General features: G+C 37.8%; 1 protein-coding gene across 1 annotated transcript in view; it reads right to left on the reverse strand.

The window, feature by feature from the left end:
- Positions 1-8,957, reverse strand: part of col24a1 (collagen type XXIV alpha 1 chain) — a 98,839-nt gene extending 89,882 nt beyond the window's left edge. Inside the window, exons 1-2 of the mRNA XM_079244457.1 lie at positions 8,607-8,957; positions 483-553 (exon numbers count right to left, since the gene is read on the reverse strand). Of these exons, the coding sequence (XP_079100583.1) occupies positions 483-553; positions 8,607-8,659 (124 nt within the window). The 5' untranslated portion in view covers positions 8,660-8,957. The remainder of the gene's footprint in view (positions 1-482; positions 554-8,606) is intronic.
- Positions 8,958-11,159: the final 2,202 nt, after the last annotated feature.

Here is an 11,159-nt window from a genome sequence, read left to right on the forward strand (position 1 = left end):
CTGGACATCCAGAAGAATTGTGGGAGCTCCTCTTCAAGGATTACTTTCACCTCTAGAAATGTCTGGAATGTTATAGCATAACTGGGAAGACACCAGTGTGCCACGTGAGCTGATCGTTAACTGTGTCAGACCGGAAGCAGGTGATGAATTAGATACATTTTTTTTAAATCTGTCATTTAGTTACTCTTCTTTTTCATGATCTCATTCTGAACAAAATTAGGAACTTGGCTTGTATTTATCTAAAAGCATAAGTAAAAATTTATAAGCATATGACAGAAACAAAACCTGTCATTTGGGCATTTACAAGACCAAAAAAGGAAAAAAATGAACTTTTTCTATTTGGGTACCCTGATATCACGTCTTCATGTGATGTCAAAAAACAGGGAGACCAATGGACAAGTCACAAAAACAAACAAAAAGCAAAAAAACCCAAAGAAAGCCCACATTAACACCATGAATCCTGGTAGAGAACAACTGTTTACCTTGAGCTATGGAGTCTTCTTCTCCAGAGAGTACTACTGAGCATACTGACAGGAGCAGGAGAAAGTTCCACCTAAACAGACAAATTAACAATATTATACAAGGTTATTTAAAGAATCTGCACAATCCAAACTTTTAATTATTATAAAAAAGCAACTTCTGCTTTTAAAACTGCAACATAAAATGTTTTCCTCCCTAAAGTCATTACATCTTCAAATGTATGCTTTTCCTTCTAATGAGGACCGTAAGGTATCAACAGAGTAAACGCCGGTAGGAGAAAATCAAGTGACTCAGCGTAAATCACAGAGATATTAAAGCAAAAGTTTCATGATGAAGCAATTCAATTACATGAAAGAGACAAAAATTGTACTATACTTGTGATATGTTCATATGTGACTTTTGTTTAGTATGCTTATTTTTTCCAAGACAAAATTCTGACATAAGGCCTCTTACCAAGTCTATACACAATGAAGAGGCGTCACATTAAACATAAGAGCAAATTTACAAGTCAGATGCTAGATCACATGTAAACCAAGTAGATTTCTCAGTAAGACAGGATGTGATGGATAAGACTAAATCTGAGGAATAAAATTAGAGGAAAAGTCAAGTAAGCACATGTTGAATATCTTTCCATCCAGGAATGCTGACATCAGCAAAACAATCACCCTGAAACTGGCGCTTTCTAATGAAAAGCTCAGATCTCTTGCAATTGGACCTTAAGGATGATGAAAGATGGCCAATTATCTGACGGTTTATGCTGGAGATATTCCCTGTAACTCAGCAGAAGCAGGGTATGGTCTAGTATGGAAGGCTTTTGATGCAGGCTGAGTTAGAATCCCCCGTTTGTTTAAAAAGAAAAAAAAAAGAAAGAAGGAAAATGCCAGCATGAAACAGTTGGCATCATTTACAAAAAATGTTTTGCTATTCACAAAGAATACACACATACATACATTATATATATATGTATGTAATATATATATATATATATATATATATATACACATATATATATATATATATATATATATATATATTATATATATATATTTATATATATATATATATATATATATATATATATATATATATATATATATATTAGGGGTGTCACAATTCTCCAAATCCTCGATTTGATTTGGTTTTCAATTTTAGGGTCACAATTCGATCCTCGATATTTTCCTATTTTTCTTACAGCACAGAGACCTCTGACATTTTTAGACTTGTCCTGTCTATGATAATTTGTTTTCATTAACTTTTGTATAGTAAGTCTTATGTCAAAAGATGGGCTACATTTAAGTGATGCAGTTTTCAATTATTCTTGTGTAAGTGTATCACATTAGACACTTATGGTCAAATTTGAAATTAATGTATTTACAATATAAAGATTTAAAAATAACAATCTTGTCCTCAGTCAAGTTAAAAACAACAAAATAACAATAATAAGTGAGAAGTCACAGAGGGTGCCTGCCATGTAGTGACTGTGGTCTGCTGTTATAAATAGCATTATAGCGTTAGTTGTAGCAGTGTTTCCTGTGGTCAGGTATGGTACCCGCACATAGCATATCATGCACACTGCCGTCTTGTGGACAACGCGAACGTTGTCCACATAACTCACCGGGAACGCAAAATATTTCCACACTGGTGATTTAAGAGAAGCAGGAGCAGCTTGAAGATCCGGTACAGAGTCTCCTTTATCGGCACTTGCCATGATGTCATAAAGTGCAGGTTAGCTAACGGGTAGCGTCGGCTACAATATGCAGCAACTTCACGCGCTTTTACTTGTTTGTACAGCTCCATAATGTGGCTCAGCCTAACCAATCGCTATTATAGATGGGGAATTCATTTAAATGTTCGAGATCATGACGTAATTTCGATCGATTACGATTAAACATCGAAATCGTGACACCCCTCATTTTATACATACATATATATATATATAGTATATATATATATATATATATATATATATATACACACATACATACACATATATCTGGAGCCATTCAAATGGAAACATGTTTTCTCTGTAGGGATTCGACGCTGACATTTTTATGCCTGAAAATGTAGTCAAAAGCCACACAGGGAGCATAACCGTGTCATGTTTTATTGATTCCAGACAATGATGGATTTAGTCTCAGACATATATTTGGGTTCCTAACAAGTTAATGCTGTTAATAAAAACATAGCTTAACAATGCTGTTACAACAAAGAAAGGAAAGTCCCAGATAAGAATTTAAACAAAGTCTTTCATCTGTCCTTGAAATAGCATTTTTCAAGTTGTAAAGAGAGCTTTGGGTTGTGGATCATTATTCAAAAACTTTTTAAAAGGTTTAGCAGCCTTATTTTTCTGATGACAACAATCTAAATATAAAAATTCTTACTGACTTACAGTCAGTTTTAGCAGATACGAGGGAATATTAGTAACTATTTGCTACACTGTACATGTGTCACTAGTCTGTCATGCTTCTATGGTATGTATTTTCACTCTTGACCCTCACTGACCTGACCTCTAGATGGCACTGCCCACCTTAGAGCCAGACAGGAAGGACAGCACAACCTCATCAGAACATGTTAATGTCTCCAGGGTATGGCTCATTTACATGTTTCACTAACATATCAGTACATTGATAGTAGTTGCCCATGCAGTGTATGTGTATCAACAAGTACATTGATACTGCCAGTGACAGTTTTTAATTTTGCCATAAGTGTTCTACAATCACTCCACTGTCGACACACTAAATTCAAAGATTTTTGCATTAGTTATTCAGTAATAATTTAATATTTATTATTTTTGCCATTTCTATCTCATTCTAAATAAAGATAGATAATTTGATAGAGATAAGCACAGAGATGACACTGCTGAAGTCCTTATTCTCTCAGTTTTGAACTGATCAAAGCCAACAAAATATCTTTTTGTCCCCCTTGCTTAACATTTTCACAGTCTTTAAGACTATACTTATACAGTACTTTGTAACATTTACTGTCACATCAATTAGTGCTAGCAGAGGTATGAAAATGAGTTTAAGAGCAAGCAAACAGTCAAACTTAGTGCAGTTTAGTTTAAAGTGCCACACATCTTAAGTAAATCTGTGTTAAGAACTGAGTTTTTTTTTCCAAGTTTGCATTCAACATTCATGACATTATTTACACTAAAGCTTCAAAGCATACTTTTCATATTAACACCACATCAATCACATCAGCAGCAACAGCTGCTGATACAAAGTAAAAGAAGTTCTGGCAACTACAACCATTATTTCCAGCGCTGACACAGCGTGCAGACAGTTTAAAGCATGAGGAGACGGTAGTCCTGCTATTTTAATATGCAGCTGCGTAACACTGAATGCAAACCTGTCTATCACAGTGTGTTAACACTCCTCAAACCATCAGAGATAGCTATGTATGATGGCAGCACGCAGCATGATACCTAAGAAACATTTACCTTTCATGACCTTTGAGTGTCACATTAACCCAGCATTTTAAAAAAAAAAAGCTTCCATTGTTTGCCCTGCTATGTTTAGGCATGAGCTACAGACAGACAGCCATGTCGGTTTTCCTAGATCCATGTGGCCTTGCAGACTTAAGAAGAAATATAATCAAATGCAGACAGGAGGAGAAAAATGGGGGAGAAAAGGTACAAGTGAAAAATGCTAAAGAAAAAAAAAAGTAGAAACAACATGAGCTGTGACAGTCACCTGTTCCCCATCAACAAAGGTAATGCAGCATTCCATAGCCGGGATAACAGATATATCCCAAAGGCGGAAAAAGCACTTGAAAAGGATGAGCTGGGTATAAACGAATACAATAATTCATCTGAAAGAAGATAACAGTTTGCATTGTAAGAGCCAATAAGCTGTTTCTGCTTAGAAGTTTTCATATTTTAAAAGCAGACAAAAAAAAGAGAAATATATATATATAACAAAACAACTAAATATAACACTTAACATTCCTGTCTGAAGTGTGCGGGGCCATCTGATGCTGATTCAGATACTTTTTCTGGTGTTGGCCTAACAGACTCCCTGCTCAGGGACTATTTAAAGCATCCCTGAGGTTCTACCTCCATACAGACTAAAGCTCTTACTTTACCACATGTACAGGGACAAAGGTACAAGCAGCTTCTCACAAACATTTTCCAGATTTCTGTCCCTGTAACACATGGTGAGCCAATAATTACATGTTTAATTTTGCATTCTGCAACCTGGAAAGGGTCAAACAACTGAAACAGAGAGGTTGTCAGAAAAAGCTACATGATTTACTGTTTTTTTTTTTTTTTTTTTAGTTTTATCCTCATTAAATCAAAGGTAAATCCTTGTATAAGTGACAGTTCACTATAACATATTTCCCAGTCCTTGGAGTTAATGGAAAAGAGTGCTGAAAGCAGGACAAAGCCCCCCAAACAGAGCTCTGTTGACTAAGGGAAATACCACTATGTGGGGAGTGGGTGTCATGTCAAGACTATAAATAATCACAACTTAAAACTCCTCTGCAGTGAATCATTCCAGCAGTAACATATCTTGCCTTCCCCCCTTCAAAATTAGCTTGGATCCTTTAACAATGGCTCATTCAACCAAGAAACAGGCTGAGCGGGAGATGGGGAGGCAAAGTGCTCAATTAACTTTGTCAAATATGGACTAACTCAGTGGAGTTTTGATGGCGGCCCTCACAAGGACTGGAAAACTATCTTCTTGCTTTCGCATATCTTACTTGAAGCCCCAAAACTGTGTTTACATTTCAGATTTGTCATCAACCAACCAATTAGTATGGAACAAAGAAAGCAAAGCTGTTGATGAACCCAAACAGCCCTGAAATTCATAAAAAAAAGAAAATTGTACAAAAAAAGTTTTCATTAGTCTACGGTAGGACAAGAATGCACAAAGCCAACAGCTGTTCTTGACATTGCTTTTGGCAAGAAAGCAAGTTGTGTTGATTTGTAAGAACATGTAGGAGCATCTAAATAAAGATGACCGGACTCACCTTGACTGACCCATCAATTAATCAATCAATCAATCAATCAAACAAACTTTATTTATAAAGCACTTTTCATGCAACCAGCAACACAAAGTGCTTTAGGCAATGAAAACAATTTCTGCATAAAATAAAGCCTTCAAACATGTCACATTTCACTCTCTGCGCTATTTGGAAATCCTCCACAAGGTGTCATTATACAGAAAATGTAGGTTTATAGAGCTTGACCGTGGAGCATTAGCTGACGATTACGTTCCCCTTTGAAAAAACTTTGACTCAGCAGAGTTTGACTCCAGAATGTGATGGACTTTAAAACAGAAGAAAAGAAAGAACTCTGACCTCCTGGGCTTAACATGACATGACGCTCTACTTAGAATGCATCTTAAAACATTTATATCCTGCGTACTAACCTCAGACGTCCAGTTTAAAGCCAGAAGTCTGTGCAATAACAAACACACACCCAACAACAAACCATGATCATCTACCTTTCACTAATCAGGCTCTCTGTTCCGTCCTGCATGCATCGCCTCTCATTTTCTGCAAAAACATTCATGTACATGAAAAAGTAAGTCATGTGCTGCCACTATCTGTTCCAGCTGTCTGCCTTTCAGGTTCAGTCCCCATAATCACTTGTTATTTAAAAAATAAAAAAAATAAAAAAAAAATTTTTAAAAACTAAATGGGTTTTGGGATTCACTACCCTAAACTCAAAAGACAAACACTTTCCAAAGATTTCCAATGAGAAATTTATTCACCTTATGTTCAACAAGCTGTACATTAGATCTTTTGATAAGGAGCTTTGCATAGTTTGTATGCTGGACATAAATAATAAGGAGTTTGTCAGCTCGCTCAGTTGGTACCTGGAGTCAAGGGGTCACTGCAGACTAGAGCAAAGATTGACTTAGTCCACAAGACAGCGAGCAGACAAAGAGCTGTGAGTAAACTTCCACTGGCCTTTATTGGTTTGCCTTTTCCTGTTGTGGAGGAACCTGCAGATGTTAGGACGGTTAAATACACACACACACACACACACACACACACACACACACAAGCCAAAACTCCCCCACAGTCACTGATGTAAAGAAGGTGAGTAAGCTGCAGCAAGGAGGTGGAAAGGCTGTGATCTCAACTATTACTTTATTTCTTAGTTTGTTAGTTCAGACAAATAATGAGAAAAATATAGAACAAAAGCATATTTTTCCACCTCAGTCATCCCTGCTGACTCCACAAGCTTTGCTATGGGCCAATGACAGCTGTTCATGACAATGTCCTCAAACAGGTACTCTATGTGGACTATTTTGAGCAACCTGTTTCTGTGAAGACACTGCTTTTTAAAGGTAAATCCTTGACATCACACATTCTAGCTTGACAGGTGGGGGTTTCACTGTAACATTGTCATGTCTTGCAGCTGCTTTTCCAATAAGAATGCTAGGTTGCAAGGTTGCTTCTTTAATCCCCAACTTCCCAAGCGTACATGTTTAATCTTGGGTAGATATAGAACCCAACAATGTCTCCAATGTCTTCCTCACTTTAAGTGATAAGCTGTAAGGTACTTCAATAACAAAGCAAATGTGACTTAGATATTAATTTTCTAACAGAGGCATTTATCAACCAGTAGAGCAGCATTACAGCCAAGTCGAGTTATCGTAGAATGGTAAATGTCTGGCACCATTCCAGCGCTGAAAACTTACAAAAAATAATAAAAACTACTTCAGTTTCAGAAAACTGAAGAAATCTACAATAACTTTCCTTTACAATTAGCATTGAATCTGGCTGAAACACATAAACGTTACAAGTTCCTCGAGGAAACACTACTTAATAAAATCTTAACTTGCTGCCTCACCCAAGGAAAGTAATCCATATTTCCACTTGCTTAAAAAGCCGAATCATACGCGTAATATGAGAACTTGGCCATGTTGAAGGTCCAGCCTCCTCTCACTCCACTGTATGAAGCATGGTGGACTGAGAGGAGGCAAATGTTGCCAGCAGTGGAGCAGCAATGCCTTTAACAGTAGGTGATTGTTTCGAGCACAAGAGCAAGTTAACCACTGATGCATGCACACTAACACTGTTAGTGAATTTAAAGGAGGCCAGCTCTATTCTGAGTCACCTTTGTTCTCCTATCAGGCTCTCATTATCACTCTCAGGTACAAAAAAAAACAAAAACAAAGAATCTGTCAGGGTCTGAGGTATATTTTGCTTTATACGAAGAAAAAATAAGCATCAAATAACAACTGGATCTTTTGTGACCTAATCTTTATTTAATATCTGCAAGAGATTGAAAATAGGAGAGATTAAATTTATGTTAAATACCCTTTAAAGGCATGCACATTTTTCTTGCACTACAGAAGCATCTGGATGCAAAAGGAAAACAAAAGCTTGGATGCTACATGTCAGTAACACACACTTCTATGAGGAATGTTTAGGTTTAAGGTTACTGGGTAGATTTTTTTCCCCCCATTTGAAGCCTTAAACTGTGTGGTTTCACTATAGATTTGGTTGGGGTTTTTTGGCCTTTAAAAGCCAATTCAGAATAATCTCCAACACAATATAAAAATGATTCATTATAGGATATATGATTGCTCTGAAGACATTCTCATCCATCCTGTCCGTCCCATGCTTCTGTGTTTATTTTCCAACTTATCATAGCTGTGTGAGTGAAACGTGTCTGCAACGGACCACATGCCTTCAGGTTTATATGCAGAAAAATCACCAACTAATATCCACGAGTTCAAAGCCAAGACTTCAGCTGTCAAATTAGAAACCGAGTCTGACTTTAAGCAGTCAAATCTTTCAAAGTTCACATGTCTGCATAGAAGTAGAAACACAGTTATCAGTTGCAGATGGGGAATGCAAAGCTGGGCAGCATTGTGAGGCACGTTGCATACCTCTCAAAAGCAACGATCAGTAAACCTTTACCAAGTCTCCTTTTGCTTTTTTGTTTTTCTTCAGCGAGAAACCTAAAGCCACAGTCACGGTTTGGTGGCAAAAGCTTGTAGGTGTTAAGCAAAGTGGCGCCCCTGTCAGGGAAAGACGCCGAACAACCTCAACAGAAACAACCCTCCGTGTAGTTGTTTCATATTGATCTGGAGGACAAATGAAACCACGCAAAAGCTCATATGGAACCACATCTGTGTTGCTATTTTAACCAAACGTCCACTTACGTCGCTGCCGCGGAAACGTGTCCACTCCTTGTCCGTTGAGCTCCTAAATGCATTTGTATGCATTTGTCCAGGCAGCAGAGATCTGGGTGAAAACAGAATCACACTCGAGGAGGTACCTGCACATGGACTTAGCTTTTGCTAACAGCCTAAAGTGCCACTTTAGAATTTCCTCATCGCACTGCAGTCCAGAGGAGAGCTTCCACTCCCCCACAAGCTTTCGAATCAAAGCCACGGATCCTGTGCGCTCTGCGGCGCGCAGTGATCAACTTGTTTCTATTCCAACTGGAGACGCGCAACGGTGGCACAGGAAGACGAGAGGGTGGAAGAAGAAGTGGCTTGGAGAGCGACAAGTTGGCCTGTGGTGGAGTTAATACAACCCCTCTGAGGGATACTAAGTGTGAGGCTTCGTCTTGGTCTCCAACACAACAGCAGATTCACTCCTGTGCGTCTTTGCCTCCAGGCGGTGGTTTCAGCTATGTGCCTTGACTTGCACTGATGCAAGTGGACCCGTATTCACCCCATCACAACTCTAACCAGCTGGTGGTGTTAAATTTCACCAGTTACTGACTCGTGACATCACGGATAGTCTTTTGCCTTGTGTTTGTTAGTGGGTTTTTTTTTTCTATTTTTAGTAGTGAATGATCCTAAAGTGGGTTAAGTGCGTATGATAATTGTAAAGAGCATCATAAAGCAACTTTACTAATATTTGTAAGACTAAAATGAGGCAAGAGGGGAATAGAAACGATCAGCTGGTTCAGGCAAGTGGATTTTGCTGACAAGCAAATGGAACAAGTGCTACAGCTAAAGACTGTGTTTTTCTAAATGAATAAAAATATCCTAACTTCATTCATACTCACTTGAAAGAGAAAAAAAATCAGCCTAAGAGAATTATGTTTTATGGGAGGGATTTTCCATCTGCAGAGTTTTATTGGCTGTATAAACTGAACTAGTATGATAAAACATTTTTGTCATGGCATTAATTATAGTTGGAAATAATGCTCTGTGTTTTATTGTCTTCACACAGCAAAGACTTCCAAAAAAACGAGGCTTTGCCTTCTGTTACCTGCACCACAGAATTTTCCAAACAACCTGGCTCTAACCTCTAACAAAAAAAAAAAAATAGTGCTGTGGGACCCCTGTCCAGGACCACTTCAGCTTCCTCCACACACCCCAATATCCTCTGGCTATCCAAGGCCTCAAGTCATCCAGGATGAGGGGGCAGTCCATATGGTTTGCAGTTCAGGGAACAAGGGGGATGCTAGAAACAGACAGAACAGTTCCTGTTTCCAGTCCCAGGTGGACCTCACAAGGTTTCCAAACCTAAAAAACAGTAAAAAAAAAAAAAAAAAAAAAAAAGGCAGTTACAGTGAATAGTTGCAATGCCCAAACATGGAGGGATATAAGAGAGGTCAAAGTGACATGGAAACTCCAAGTGAGCCTGCCAGCCTCTTTAAACACTGACTTAATAAAGATTTTGTGGCGCCTGCAAACAAAGTATCATAGCCCCATTGTGCACCAGGGTCCGTCTATGTCTGCATGAGTGGGTCAAACTCTTCTCTGCTTCCACTTCATCAAAGACAGTTGTCTTTTAAGAGGAAGCACGTGCTTGGGATGCACTCTTTCTCTCTGTCTTTGCCATCAGCCAGTATTTCAGAATAGTAATGCTTCAACCAGATGTTTTCTTCAACTTCCAGGAAACAAAGATGTTGTGATGCTGATTCTGTGAAAAGACCATGAATCAACGATATAAACAAATTAATTATATGATTCGTTTGTTGCACACATCTGTCAAGGCTCAAAAATGATTTCTCACAGAAAAGTAAAGCATTTTTCATTTGTTTCCCGTTAAAGACAAATTAAAAAGACTTAACTCGCATATCAAATTAAGATAACTGCAATGAAGTTATGGCTTCTCTTGCAGTCAGGAAGCCCTGTAAAACTTTATACTATGTTATACCATAAAATCTACGTGGATGAAGATGCAGAGTTTGGCAGCGAACTTTTCAAGATAAATCGCCTCTTTTTTTTTTTCCTCATGTCCAGATGTGCACTAAACACTCCAATGTGCACCGAGCAGCTTAATGTTGTGCTCAGATAGTGACTGGTGTGCTATAATAAGAATCAGATCACCTCTTATTTTTCTTTCCTGAGAAACTGGCAAAAGCAGATGTGTGTACATGGACCTTCCTGCTGAAACAAATGGTATATACCTGCAGAAGTTTAACAACCAACCCAATGAAATGGGTGGTAAAGGTGTTTTAATTTACTCTTAATTACAAAAGAGACACACAGGTTTTTAAAAAAACTCACAAAGACCAGACAGTTTTTGCATCATGTGGTCAAACATGGTCCTTCCATATTTTGTAAAATATTACATAATGCATAAGCCACACGTGTCTGATCTAACCCTATTTGCTAATGTAATGCTAATAAAAAAAAAAACCTTAAGAAATATTACAGCATTAATTACCATGCTTAAACATATTCATTCGGTTTTATGTTTTAAATGTAAAACCTAGATTTTATGTAGCTGGCAGTGTGATAGAGTCTGTA

The sequence above is a fragment of the Telmatherina bonti genome, assembly GCF_933228915.1.
Source record: "Telmatherina bonti genome assembly, chromosome: 8".
NCBI lineage: Eukaryota > Metazoa > Chordata > Actinopteri > Atheriniformes > Telmatherinidae > Telmatherina > Telmatherina bonti.